Source organism: Rhincodon typus, chromosome 22 (genome assembly GCF_021869965.1).
Source record: "Rhincodon typus isolate 14 chromosome 22, sRhiTyp1.1, whole genome shotgun sequence".
Taxonomy (NCBI): Eukaryota; Metazoa; Chordata; class Chondrichthyes; order Orectolobiformes; family Rhincodontidae; genus Rhincodon; species Rhincodon typus.
Genome location: NC_063353.1, coordinates 9,417,938 through 9,433,047, shown reverse-complemented (window position 1 = coordinate 9,433,047; position 15,110 = coordinate 9,417,938). Strand labels below are relative to the sequence as shown.

Below are 15,110 nucleotides of genomic sequence, written 5' to 3'. Positions count from 1 at the left end.
TCAAAAGTATTTTTGACAGGATAATAAACTGCTACCAGCGGTTAGTGTGTGTGTTAGTGGGAGGAGGTTTTGAAAGGCAGCCTCACAGCACTATGATTACAGGATAAACTGATAACATCTTTCAACATTCCCACTAATAGAACTATAAGAATCCAGTCACCACAGGCTAATCAATTTGAGACAATGCCCTGTCAGCGACGCCTGTTCCCTCTACTGCCCTCCTGTTGCCTACAATGCGGAAAAAAACTGGCTTTGCAAATGGATTTGTAAACATACCATACAATGACGAACAGATTGGGTTTAGCACTTGGCAGATGCAACCTAATTCATTCCTTTTAGGCTCATTGCCACCGAAGCCTCAATGGGGCTGACTTGCCTGGGGTGTAATGCGGAGGAGGAACTGGCATTAGCTCTTGATGAGATGTTACATGGAAATTAGGTGAGGTTTTCACAAAAGGAGGGGAAAATGTGCTTTGGTGAATGACAAAATAGGAGGCAAAAAAAATAATTCAATGAATGCAGTATAGCCAAGAGGGGTTTATGTTACTGCCAAAGCCTTGTACAATAAATCTGTAAATGAATTATATTGCTATGTACAGACCATGTTTTGCCCCGCATGTTATTGATGACAGAAGTGTAGAAAACTAGTTATTCATTTGTTCCAAAAGCTGGTTTTTGGAACTTAGCAGAGAGAACAATTTGACTAGTCTAAACTATAGTCTTTTTACTGGTCAACAACAAATGGCACACAATTACATAGATAGCAACAAACGAAATGTGAGTGTTGCATTCCAGTGCCAACTTAGCTCAGCAAAAAGGTGGGTACAATTCAGAACGCCATGCCAATAATGCAGAGGAATTTTCAGCACAGATGTACCAGTGAAAGAATGAAAGATGCTCAAGAATGCAGATGGCAAACAATGTGGCAGGCCATAAATGTGCGTTATTCAATAAGAAATTCTTCTCATGAAAGTGACAGAGTAAAGGTGTGGTTCAGTCACATGTGCCAAGCTACGATTGAGCTGTGCACTCAGGGCCACAGAAGCCTTAGGGACAATTGGCCATTCGCACTGCACTATCAGTAACCATTTAGATGGAACAATGCTCCTCCTGCTCCCTCCTTGAATAACAGTACCACATGGGCTATCCTCCAGTCCTCTGGCATCTCTCCTGTGGCTGGGATGGAATGGAAAGTCATTGCCAGAACCTCTGATATTTCCACCCTTATCTGACTCAACTTGATTGGGATACTTTTAACCCAGCCCTGGAGATTTATCTACTTTTAAGCCTGCCTGATCTCTCACAATCTCCTCTCTGCCTATGTTAACTTCTTCAATGACATCAAAATCCTTCTCTCTGATTTCTATACCCACCTCATCCCTCTCACTAGTGAACACCAAGACAACTTAGAACCCAATCTATGCCCTGTGCCTCCGTGCATAAATTACCACTGTCATCCTTAATGGGCCCTATTCTTTCCTGGTTATCCATTTATCCTTAATGTACCTGTACTGTAACTTAGGATTTTCCTCTATTTTACCAGCCATTATCCTTTCCCACCCCCTTTTTGTTCTCCTAATTTCTTTTTTAAGTTTGCCCTTGCACGTTCTGTTTTCCTCTAAGGCTTCCACTGTTTTGAGCCCTCGGTATCTGCCATTAGCCTCCCTTTTTCTCTTTATGCAATCCTTTGATCCTCAGGGTTCTCTGGATTTGTTGGTTCCACCAACAAATGACACGAAAATTGATGGTGCTGTTGATAGTGAGGAGGATAATCTTAGGCTATCGCAAGTGAGCTGGTATATTTGGCAGAGCAACGGCTGATGGAATTGAATCCTGATAAATGTGAGGTTATACATTTTGGGAGGTCTAAAAAGGGAAGGATATACACAATGTATGGTAGGTCCTTAGGAAGTACTGAGGAACATAGGGATCTTGGTGTACAAGTCCATAGATCCCTGAAGGTGTCAGATAGACGGGGTGGTGAAGAAGGCACATGGGACACTTGTCTTCATTAGCTGGGGCGCGGAATATAGGAGCAATGAAGTCTTGTTACAACTTTATGAAACACTGGTTAGGCAACATCTGGAATACTGCACAGTTCTGGTCACAACACTATTGAAAGGATGTGACTGCACTGGAGAGAGTGCAGAGTGGAGTCCCTAGGATGTTGCCTGGGATGAAAAGTCTCACTTATGAGGAGAGACAGGATAGACTTTGCTTGTTTTCTTTTTGGAGCAGTGGAGGTTCAGGGAGAGTTTGATTGTGATATACAAAATTATGATAGCCGTAAACAGAGTACACCATGAGAATCTCTACCTCATGTTAGACAAATCTGAGACCAGAGGGCATGAGTTTAAAATGAGGAGTAAGTGGTTTAGAGGAGATCTGAGGAAACATTTTTTCACCAAAAGGGTGGTAAGTATATGGAATGTGCTGTCCACAAGGGTGGTAGAGGCAGGTAATCTAGCGACATTTAAGAAGCATCTGGATGAGCACTTAAAATGTCAAGTAGGCTATGGACCAATTGCAGGTAAATGGGATTAGTGTAGTTTGGTGATTTTTGGTCAGCAAAGTGGGCTGAAGGGCCTATTTCTATGTCAAATGACTCTTAGCCTCAATGACATCCTTTCTCTTTATTGGAACAAGTTGGCCTTGTACCGTCCCTATTTCCTTCTTGAATGCATCTCACTGCTCTGACTCAGATTCACCTAAAATTATCTGGTCCCAGTCCATTCTGGCCAAATCATACCTGATCTAATTAAAATCAGATCTTGGGTTCAAACGTGGACAAAATCACAAATAGCTTTAAGTGTCATTGTATTTCTACATAGCGAGAGTTAGTAAGGGGATGCACTCAGTTTTATTTTTGAGTTGTTTATTTGTGAGTTGTCCCAAGGTATTTGGAAAGTCATTTACAAGTATTTACATGAGTCTGTTAAAAACCATCAAGGTTAATAATCAAGTATTCTAGAAGAGTAAAAAGGAGAAAAAAAATGACCTGTTGGCTAGCAACAAGGTATCCTATGATTCAGGAAGGCAAAGAAGACAGAAACAAGTTCTTTTTAGGAAGAGTGAACGAGCCAAAAGGTCAGGTATTGTATTGGCTTCTATCAGACTGAAGAGGAAAAGTGTCGGGGTGGAAGAAAAGGTATAGAGTTTAACAGCAAGGAGGATGTGGCGCAACAGTGTAAACATTAGTTAGGTCACAGCTAGAGTATTGTGTGCAGTTCTGGAATCCACATTAAAGGCAGGATGTGAAAGCACTGCAGAGGGCGCAGAAGAGATTTACCAAGATGTAGCAAGAACTGCAGATGTTGTCAGGGCTGGGGTGTTTCAGTTATGAGGAGAGATTGAACAGACTGGTGTTGTTTCCTATAGGGCAACAGAGATTTACAGGGACACGATTGTGATGTGTAAAATTGTGAGGAGCATAGATAGGGTACACCAGAAGAAAGACTTCCCTTTGACAGACAGATTAACAACCAAGGGGCATAATTTTAAGGGGAGAGGCAGAAGATTTAGAGGAGATGTTTGGTAAATGTTTTTCACCTGGAGGGTGGTGGGAATCTAGAATTCAAGGTCTATAAGGGTGGTAGAAGCAGAAACTCTCAATACGTTTAAGAAATATTTAGATGTGCATGTCTGATGCCAAGGCTAAGGGTCAAGTGCTGGAAAACAGGATTAGAATAGTTAGGTAGTTGCTTTTGACTGGCCCAACGCGATGGGCCAAAGGCTTTTTTTTAGTGAGATAGTAGGAACTGCCGATGCTGGAGAATCTGAGATAACACTGTGTAGAGCTGGATGAACACAGCAGGCCAAGCAGCATCAGGGGAGCAGGAAAGCTGACATGTCGGGTCAAGACCCTTCTTCAGAAATGGGGGAGGGGAAGGGGATTCTGAAATAAATAGGGAGAGAGGGGGAGGCGGATAGAAGATGGATAAAGGAGAAGATAGGTGGAGAGGAGACTGACAGGTCAAAGAGGCGGGATTGGAACCAGTAAAGGTGCATGTAGGTGGGGAGTTAGGGAGGAGATAGGTCGGTCCAGGGAGGACGGACAGGTCAAGGAGGCGGGATGAGGTTAGTGGGTAGGAGATGGGGGTGGGGCTTGAGGTGGGAGGAATGGTTAAGGATGCGGGGATGAGCTGGGCTGGTTTTGGGATGCGGTCGGGGAGGGGAGATTTTGAAGCTCTATGACTAGAAGAAAATAAATACCGAGTGGCTTAATACTAACAAGAAAAAACTTCATACACCTCTGGAAGAGGTTGGACATGCCAATTGAAGAAGCAACTGTTAAAACTCTTCACTGAGCTTTGAGTATCCACAAGGTCGTTGTTGAGGGTAAAATGATTGATTCTTTATTTCTGATATTTGTAGTAAATCTGGTTCAGCTAGTTTTTGGATGGTGTAAATAGTTTGTGTTGTTTTTCCTTTTGTGTATCATAAACTTTGATGTTCTGTTATTAAATGTACATTGGCAACCACTTGTAAATATGATCAGTGACTGACCTCATGGTAAGAAAAATTGCAAAGATAAAACTTACAATGTTTCGAGCCAGATTTCATTCTCAGATTTGATTTATCCAGTATTACCATCAGATGGGATCGTAACAATGCAGTAAAAAAAAGGCAACAGAAACCACCAAAAAGGCAGAAATGCATTACAGATTCTTAGACTCACATTTTAAAGAGCAAAAAGGTGAAAGCAAAGTGTTAAGCATGAGTTGGTGCACCACTGACACAACTTCAGTTATTTATAAAACACATAACTCTTTAATTTATGGAACGGCAGATAACTGACAAAGAACAACAAGCAGTTAAACTTCTTCATGCTTTGGGCACTGAAGGATTAAGAAGAAGAAAATCCTCCAGTATTTCTGACAGTGACCAGAAGGATCTAACAAAGTTTTTCAGATTTTCTAAGATCAACTTACAATTCAAGTCAATTTCAGCATACATAGGCTTGTCTTCATGTCATACTGATAGCAGCCATGTGAAACAATTGAAAAATTTGTAGATAGATGTTGACATGAAGATACCAAAGCTAGTTTAGGCTTATGGAACTTGTCATTGTCTCTACGCCCATCAAATCATTCCAAAAGACACTTGATGCACTGCTAGACTGCTGAAGTAATTGTAGCAGACCAGCATCATCGGCAAGTGATAGTAGGAACTGCCGATGCTGGAGAATCTGAGATAACAAGATGTAGAGCTGGATGAACACAGCAAGCCAAGCAGCATCAGAGGAGCAGGAAAGCTGACGTTTCGGGTCTAGACCCTTCTTCAGACAACTGAAGAACATTAGCTTTCCTGCTCCTCTGATGCTGCTTGGCCTGCTGTGTTCATCCAGCTCTACACCTTGTTGTCATCATCTGCAAGTGCTTGACTCTAGAACAACTATTGCACCTGTCAATAGGTTCAGTGGAACTTTAAAATGCATCGAATATGGCTTGTCTCACCAGTCAAAAGAAGGTCCAGCATTTCATGACATATGCAAACTATTCTCTACAAGAGGACAAAAGTAGGTAGTTAAAGTAATTACACAGGGAAACACAATGTACCACCCAGTACTCCACAGCAACATGTAAAGGAGAGCTAACCAATGAACAATGCCAAAGAAACTTATGTCCATGAAACACAAGCCTGTCAATGAAATGCAAAAGTAACTGCAATGTTATTGCAGGCTCCAGTCTGTCAATAAGTGTGGTAAACTTGACAGATCATGATCACAATCAGAAAAAGCTAAAGCATTTACCTCCATTCCAATCATACACCCCAAAAAGAATGGATAACATGTGCTAAATACCAAAATGGACACTGGTGCAAATGCAAGTGTCATCTTTCATTCATCTTACACAAGAGGTACTCAGAAAACTGTGCAATTTGGTGTAGTTCACACAAGATAAGCTAACTGTTTATAATCGGACTAACATCCCATGCAGTGACACTATCCATTCTAAATGCCCATTTGTATCCTCAACTTGAACCCCAGAACCTTTTGCATTGTTAAAATGGAATGACCGTCCACTATCAGTCTCTCAGCATGCACAGATTTGTGTATGATCATGATGGATGGGGTGACAAATCCATCAGTTGCAACATGAAAGATTCCAGACCATAACATCACTCTCATGCATCGTATTCATAGCTGCTATGACCCCAACTTATGCTGTCCCTGGACAAGTCAAATCACAGGCAGAAATCTGGCTTGATGGAACACATTTGATTTTGCTTTGGCTTGAACAAAGTGGCCTGTCACTGAAACATAAGTATGCAATGCTGCAGATGTTTGCTTTAACAACAAAAAGGAAATTCATTACAAAGAGATCATAGATAAAATAGAATCATCCAAACCATCTACTTATAAAATAACTTCAAAGATTTTAAATACGCAATAAAATTATAATCTGAAAACACTTTTATAAATTGAAAATAATCACAACAGATTTTAGACAGCACCCAAAACATACTCCTCATTCAGTATTTAAAACACAACCCTGGTACAGTTCCCAAAACACCACTCATATAACACTCACACTAGAATCCTTCCAATTGACATTTTGGTAGGTTTAGGTCACTGTTCCTTCAACTTTTAAACTGGAACTGCAGGTAGCTACTTCTTGGAGCACCCATACACTTGAGCTTCAACATACTAAGCTTAAATAACCACTTTCAGGTTTTATCTGGTCTGGGTCTAACATTAACTGTTCACTCTAAGGACCTAATACATTATATATCCTTCTCAGGAGCTCTTTTCCATACAGGTATCCCCTATTCCAAGGTCTTGTCAGGACTGACACTAGCTAAAGTTAAAAGTAATACCGAAAGTATCGCTCCCTCAGCTATAGTTGTTTCAATTTAACTTAAAAAGATGCCAGAACAAACCTTTGAGGTTCCATTATTTGTGTTGGGTCACAAAGAATCTGCAATAAACAAAAGGCCACTAATAGACCATTCCATTCGAGCTATAGCCAGCCTTTAAGAATTGTCTTTTTAAAAACCTTTCCTCAAAAACCACCCTCTAATCCAGTCTGGTCTATTATTTATTAGTCTATTTAATTATTCCATTAGTTTTCCCTGTTACTCACTGAACATGCATATTACCCATTTGCAATTCAAGTACAAGGATACCCATATCAGTCTGCATCTGTGTATGAATCCTTACAATATAATCAGAAATGGGTCCCATTCTTTAAAAGAAGAAAATGAAATGATGTACTATGATATAGCTTCTAGAACAGCCATGCCTGTACCTTTAAGACAGTTGCATTGCATTAAAAAATGTGACATTCCAGTATAAAGATACCCACTTCATCTTGAGTCACACTTTCTGTTTAATGGAGTCAATGTAATCAGTTTGTTATGTGTGGCTACTGTGCAATACACCAGTAACCATAGAACCCAAATGACATATATAAGTTGTGATATTATAACCTTGTATATAGTTAAGGTTGCAAATACATTTTAAGCTATTTGACTCAAGAAGAGCCTAAATATCTGTAGTACATGTTGTGTAGCTAACATATGTAATGTAGCACAAATGGCATCAATGTCTATTGTGACCATTGGTTTTGTTCCCTGAAAAGGTCGGATGAAAGACTTGGACGACTCTCTTTTCAAATTATCCATACCATCAGGTGCTGTCATGTAACTCAGGGCAAGTGAGCCGATGAACCCACCTTTATCAAGTTGTACTTCCTTGATTTGTCCCCCAATGTTTGTATTCTTCAGGATACAGCATTATCCCTTCACCACCATTACCTTTGACTTTATCATGAATATTGTCGTCTGTTTGCCAAAATGTACCTTCTTTGGGGATTGCTGAAACAGGAACTGTTCCTTTTTTGCTACATGCAGAATGTTATTTGACTCTTATGTTTTGGAAAGTGGATTTGACATACAAGTCTATAGTCATTGGATATTACCTCATTATTAGAACTAATGGGCACGTTGATGCAACATACAATACAAGAGAAATTAATATGTAATGAAAGAGATGCATAAGTATTGGCTGACAATCTTTTGAGTACAGGAGGCGTGATCTGATCAAAGTGTTTGACATGTCACATGCCAGAAGAATTCAATAGTGTAGATACAGAGTAACTATTCCTTCTCACAAAGCAGTTAATAATGAAGGAATATAACCATGAAAATTAGAGATTGGTCATTCATAAAGAAAATCAGGAAGTGCTTCTTCAAATGAAGGATAATAGCACTCTGGATCTCTCTCCCTCAAAAAGCAGTGGGTAATTGGTTAACTCAAGTATTTAACACTGAAATTAATAGATTTTTATTTCAGAAGGGACGTGAAACTTAGACAGACAAATTAAATGGAGGTGTAGATCAACTCGTATCCAAGTGACTGGAGGAGCAGATTTAAAGAGCTGAATGGTTTCCCCCTGTTCCTGATGTTGTAGTTCTATACAGGCCTACAGCTGTCTCCTTCCCTGTCAATTCCACAAATGTATTACCAGTGTGAGTGCACTCAATGTTATTCCCCATGGAAATTCCTTCCTGCAGCATTTTCCTACTGTCTTCATGAGGTGTGCAGTGTTCTTTATCTGAGCCTGCTATTTTTGCTTACACTGTCTTCTTGATGTTCCTTTGTGCAGACACAGCAATCAATAACTTTAATAACCAACAGTACAGTAAATGTTACCTCCACTGGAGGCCTATGCTGCTTTTTTACAACGCAATTCTTGCTTAAACTTGATTTTCTTTCTCAATCAGTGAAACAGTTCTGAAGTTCATGTAACATGTACTAAATTGTCAGGTTTCTCAGTTCTCAATGTCTAAAACAGTTAAACTGGTTTAAGGGTTAATTTCTCTCGTCAACATAGATCATCCTAATACTCCATTCCAGCCCAACAAAAGTCTGAACAGTGGAATGTATTTTATGAGTTTGCTGCTCAGCCAGTATGCAATGGTTTTACAAATGCCACAACAGCTTTAATTAGCTTTCCATTCATCATTGCCTTATGGCGCAATACTTACTTCAGAAGCGTTAAAGATTCATTGTATATGCAATATGATTGTTTTGGTCTCTATCATTTCAAATGAGAAAATTGTGCTACACAAAATCACCATAGCAAAATCTTCCAAACCTTTCGTCTCAGGAGCAAGTCGTGTTCAAATTTATGCAAAGAGACATCTCTCTCTTACTTTCTTTTCAAAAAAGAAGAAAAATCTGGTCATAAAGAGATGTTTAAATTTGCCACCTATTGAACAGATTAACTTTATTCTGATAGTAAGCTCAATTGCTTTATTTTTCCAAAATTCAGTTATTGGCTAAATTGGGGTCAGCTGTAACATAATATTGTTCAGCTGTGACATGTATGTTAATGATGGAAGTAAGTTCACTCACTCATTCATTTTATTTCTATTTGATAAGCTTTTCAGATCAAGAGATTCGTCAGACTGCAGCCCAGCAGATTGGATCTATCCCGGATGATGAGTTGTTAGATTATCTGCCGCAGTTAGTTCAGGTAAATAGACTCTGATAAAATATTGCATTGTATGGCAGAAAAGAAGGCAAACATCATTCTTCTAGCTTGCAGGCTGTTGCAAAGTGGAGCTAGTCTTCTAAAAACAGATTTTAGTTTGTCTGGCAAGTCAATAGTGTAATTGTCAAAGGGGGAGATTTGTAGAAGTGGGGCATAAAGATACAATCTTTATGAAAAATACAAAATGGCGAACACAACTGTAGCTGTGAGTTCTCTTAATGTTTGATTTGTCAGACCCTGCCGCTTGTTATGAAGCATACTATATAGGAATCCCCTACTGTACTGGCTGACGCAGTCTGATCAGTGCTTAGACCTACAGACCCAAGGGATGCAACTAGGTTCCCCTGTTGATCTCAGTTCAGTGAGCTCTGTTCAGGAAGTATGAAGCTGGAGCTACATTGCAATCAGGGTGATGTCCTGCACTGGTTAAGTTCAAAGCTTAGAGCTGAAATTAAAAGCAGTCATTAACACCAGCTCAGCAGGAATTGGCAGCTATGGAGAATGGGGGTAAATAGTTGGTGTAGGCTATTTTACCAGGTTATTTTACCACATTATGGTACTACTGTGGTGTATGCTACAGAACATCATCCTCTTTTTTTGCATGTCAGCTTTGTGCCAGGTTGCAACCATGATCTCATGCTCAGGATGGAAAATCATGTTATTATTTGGGTACACAACCACACAGTAAGGAAATCTTTGGTCATAAGCTACAACCATCATTTTGAGATGGATGCAGGAGCATATTCCCAATCATTGTCATGCAGTTGGACAAATTGATCAGATTTTTAAGTAAGTATATGGGACCTTTTAATGGAAGTATTGAATACAAAAACACAAATAACGTGAAGCCAATTTGGTTAGAGCCCAGGTGAAGTAATTGTGTGCACAACACTTCAGAAAGAATGCCAAAGCTTTGCAGAGGAGGTCAGTGAGAGCTTAGCCGGCAGGAAGGACTTCAGTTACGTGAAAAGATTTGAGAATCTTTGATTGTTCTTGTAGCGAAGGAAGCTAAACAGAGAATTGCTGCACTTTGATAGGGTAATTAGATGGAAACTACTTTGTCTGGCAAGTGTGCCAGTAACAAAAAATTAGAGATTTAAAATTAGCGAAAGAACTCGAGGGGATATGAAATGTTACAGTTTCACACACTGGTTTACAAGGATCTGGAATTAGTTACCTGAATTCAGATTCCACAAGGACTTTCAAAGTCATTTGGACATGAACTCAAAGAGGAACAATTTTCAGTACTGTCGGGACAATCTGTGGTGTGGAAATAAATTTCAAAGTGCTAGCAGAGATAAGATGGGCCGAACTGCCTCCTCTTATGTATGATTCATTCATCGGTTTGGGCAGGCTTAATGAAGTAGCTAGTCTTCAGTGGCCCTCTTTTCATATCCTCACCTACTAATGTGGTTAATCTCGACAAAAAAATGACAAATTACATTAACAATCAATCTATAATCATCATTTATGCATGTAGCACCCAAAGTGAAATGTGTGAGTTAGAATGCCAGTGAAATGTTCATTTATAGGATTAGGATTTACTTTTATTTAATGATTTCCGAAGCAGTTAAATACATTTCATATGGATTATATGTTATATCAATGTTTTGTTTTTACAGTTTTGAGATCATTTTTGTAACTTCAACTAATAGCCTTCCTGTGGCAATTTGTATTTTGCATTTCACAGTCTAAGGATATGGGGTAGGCCATTTAGGATTGAGATGAAGAGAAATACCTTTCCCAAAGAGTGATGAGCCTGTGGAATTTTCTGCCACAGAAAGCAGTTAAGGCCAAAACACTGAATGTTTTCAAGAAGGAGTTAGATATAGCACTTAGGGCTCAAAGGATCAAGGGGTATGGGGAGAAAGCAGGAACAGGGTCTGAGTTGGATGCCCAGCCATGATCATATTGAGTAGCAGAGCAGGCTGCAAGGGCCAAATGGCCTAATCCTGCTCCTATTTTCTATACTTCTATGTTTCCTGACCACTGTACATTGTATCCACTACCTCACACAAATCACAGGGAAACAATACAGAGTAGGAATGTGAGGGGATAGTTTCCAGAGGTGTGCCGACAGCGGGTCTGGCACTCAGAGTGATACATCTCCAGCCTGCGATTGCTCGTGATTCCCTCCTTCCCGGGAGCACTGAACTGTAGAGTCATCACTCATAGATGTAATTATTCCAATGCTCCCCTAGCTGGCATCCAGCTCTCCGTAAAAATCAGCTCATCCAAATCTCTGCAGTCCTTACCCTAAAAACTCACACCAAGCCCCCTTCACCCATTGCCCCTGTGCTCACTGACTGGCATTGATTCACAATCTGACAACACCCTAATTTCAAAAGTCTCATCCTTGATTTTAAGTCTGTCTATGAACCTGCCACTCTTTATCACTGTAATCTCCTGCATCCCTCCCATTCTCCAACACTTCTATGCTCCTTGAATACAGCTCTCTTGCCTATCACCAATTTCCAGCACAGCAATATTAGTGACTTTGCCATCAGCTGTACAGGTCCTAAGCTCTGGAATTCTTTTCCCAAACACATATCCCACACCACCCCCAGCCTCTTCACCTCTCCTTCTTTAAAGTCCTCTTTATAAACCCAACTCTTTGAATATTGTTCTGCCCAATTCTCTGAATACCTCCTAATGGTTTGGTCTAAAATTAATAACACTGCTGAAAAGTGCCTCAGGATATTTTATTGCATTAAACGCATTTTAACAATGCTAGCTGTGATGGTTATTGTGGCATATTTAACTGGGGAGATAATTCACTCAAGGCTTCAAAGCATGTTCCTGTGTTTACAGAAATCTAGCTGAAAATTAAACACACCAAAAGGAAAATAAAATGTCCTTTTTATCATATTTTCTTTTATTTCCTCATTTCAAACACTTGATAGTAAAGCTCCTTAATCTGTGATTACTGGACCTGTGATAAGAAACGACTTAGATTTGCAGTCTTGAAGGTCATTTAGCTTCTCACAGTTCTGTATTTAGCAGCCCAACACACAATCAATGGTTACTGAAGCATACGCAAAGACAAACTAACAATTCACAACCAAAAATGCCAAGAAGGATCTGAAGTGATTAGTGGATCATCTATTAACACTCCATTATATAAAACTGCCCTTCAATACTATAATGCAATGTGTTCCCAGCGTTACATTTTAAGATCGGCAACTTTGATTTATTGACTGCCTAAGTCATTAATTCCACCCTGACACTGCCCCCATGTATAAAGTGCTGATTAAAAACTGATATCTAGGTATACATCATTAATGATCACTGATAATCTTAACCTTTGCTAATGCGGATTCCTGATTACACTTGATAATCAAGAGGAGATGGCAGTGTACTGGTAAAGTCACTGGGCCAGTAATCCGAAACCCCAGGCTAATGCTCTGGATCCATAGATTTAAATCCCACCTTGGCAGATGGTGAACTTTGAATTCCATAAGAATCTGCAATAAGAAACTGGTCTAATGGTGATCGTGCAACCATTGTTGATTATCGTAAAAACCCATTTGGTTCACTAATGTCATTCAGGGAGGGAAGTCTGCCATCATTACCTGATCTGGCCTACATGTGACTCCAGACCCACAGTAATTGGGTTAATTCATAACTGTCCTCTGGGCAATTGGGGATGGACAATAAATGCTGGCCTATTCAGTGATACTCATGAATGAATTTTTAAAAATAATAGGAGGAATGAATCTTATAGATATGTTGGAAACCTATCTGTAACGTTATACTAACAAGCATGTGAGTAGTCACTGGTGGGTTGTGAATGTGTCATATTCACTCTAATGTTTAACATGAGATGAATGATTTTTGAGCATCTCTAATTAACATTTTAATGAGGATGTAGGGTGTTGTATAAGATAATGATCTGAAAGGGTTAATGCTAGGGTGGCATGGTAGCAAGATACTGTTTGGAGAGCTGGTTCAGGCTCAATGTGCTGAATGGGCTTTATCTGCACTGTAGGGATTCTATGATTCCACTGTATTAAGGTCCACCTAAACTGCTGATGTCACAAGGACAAGGAGTGGGGAATAACAGAATCAATCTGTGTCTTGAAGGAGACGCAGCTACCACTAAGATTTTCTATCTCCTGTATCATATCAATGCAACTTGTTCCTGATCTTTATCATGCCATAAACTACATCTTCTTTGAGACAAAAGCCCCTTTTCTTTAGACTACCTAATGGTTTCCTCCACCAAACGGACAAAGCAGATCATATTTATCCCAAACTAAAAAGAGAATGCTGGCAGTAACTCTAACTGTTATTAGCCAAGTGTTCATCATAGAACATGGTGAGCAATGGTGGTGCTTTGAAGGATTAATTTTCCTGCACAATTACAACAGGGTGCCTTTGACAAACTCTGAAATACTACATACTTGTCGCTGACATTTGTCAAATACAAATTGCCAATCATGATCTCAGAGGTTTATGAGGTGAATCGTAACATGGGGGTTATGTTAGTGACTGAAATTGGGAATGTCGACTGGCAAACTGTGTATCAAATGCAACAGTGAATTTTTAAATTCCTATGCTACTTTTAACAGGCAGTAAAATTTGAATGGCATCTTAATAACCCCCTTGTGGAACTTTTACTCAATCGTTCAATCAGGAATATTCGAGTTGCACATCATTTGTACTGGTAAGTGCAGAGATACCAACTTCTCTTTTCAAATTCAGGGTCAACCATCACTGAAGGCTTCAACAATTCAGAGTGACAATTAGCACACCCCCATTCAGTTAAAACAGGATAAAGTAACACCTCCACTCCCCAGCATTTTGCAGTAATGTATTTTCCACTTTGCTTCTGACTTTGGCATTTTGGGGCCTCTGGTTTGTTAGCCTAGGTGCATTCTTTGCAATGGTTGTCATGCAAAGAGTGTCCATCACTTTTAAGGGAATGCTGCAGACCACATGATTACATGTTTCTTGAGTGCATTTTAAAAAGTCTTCTTACAGGAACAGTTATTGGCCCCATAAACAGCTTCCAACCCTCTGTCTGCCCAATTCTATCCCCACCCTTGATTGCTCACATGCCTACCCATGATCTCATCACTATGCATGAGAACACAGTACTGACTGGTTGGCAACTGGACTCTGATTGGTAGAGGCATAGCAATGGAGAATGCATAATGATGATTGACAGTTAACTGCCACGCTCTGTTTAAATTTAAACAAGGCAGGTTGACAGTGACTAGTCGGAGCATTGCCCTTAGAAATTAACCCAAGGATTGGCTAATCCCTCTGGATACATGGGTTCAAAATGCACTGTGGCCGCTGATGAACTTTAAATTCAATTAATAAAACTTGGGAATTCAGGTAACCGAGGAGAAAATTTGTAAGTAGTAATGGTGGATTTAGACAAGAATGGAAGACATTTGAATGTAGTGTGGAATGGTCGGTCTTATTGGCCTGTTTTTGTTCTATACATCCTGTGTAATCTTAAGAATTGAGAAGTTGTGTTTTAACATAGTAAGTGGAAGCAGAGCCAATAATAACTTTCCAAAGGGAGTTGGACAGAGGAAAAGAACGTAAGAAATGGGAGTAGGAGTGGGCCATTCAGTTTCTCAAACCTGCCCTGTCATT

The 15,110-nt window shown here is 39.8% G+C and overlaps 1 protein-coding gene across 1 annotated transcript in view; it reads left to right on the top strand.

Annotated features, from left to right (window-relative positions):
• LOC125485812 (phosphatidylinositol 4-phosphate 3-kinase C2 domain-containing subunit beta-like) overlaps positions 1 to 15,110 on the top strand; it is a 140,991-nt gene that overhangs the window by 70,841 nt on the left and 55,040 nt on the right. Inside the window, exons 15-16 of the mRNA XM_048610566.1 lie at positions 9,389 to 9,482; positions 14,072 to 14,166. Coding sequence (XP_048466523.1) covers positions 9,389 to 9,482; positions 14,072 to 14,166 — 189 coding nt within the window. The remainder of the gene's footprint in view (positions 1 to 9,388; positions 9,483 to 14,071; positions 14,167 to 15,110) is intronic.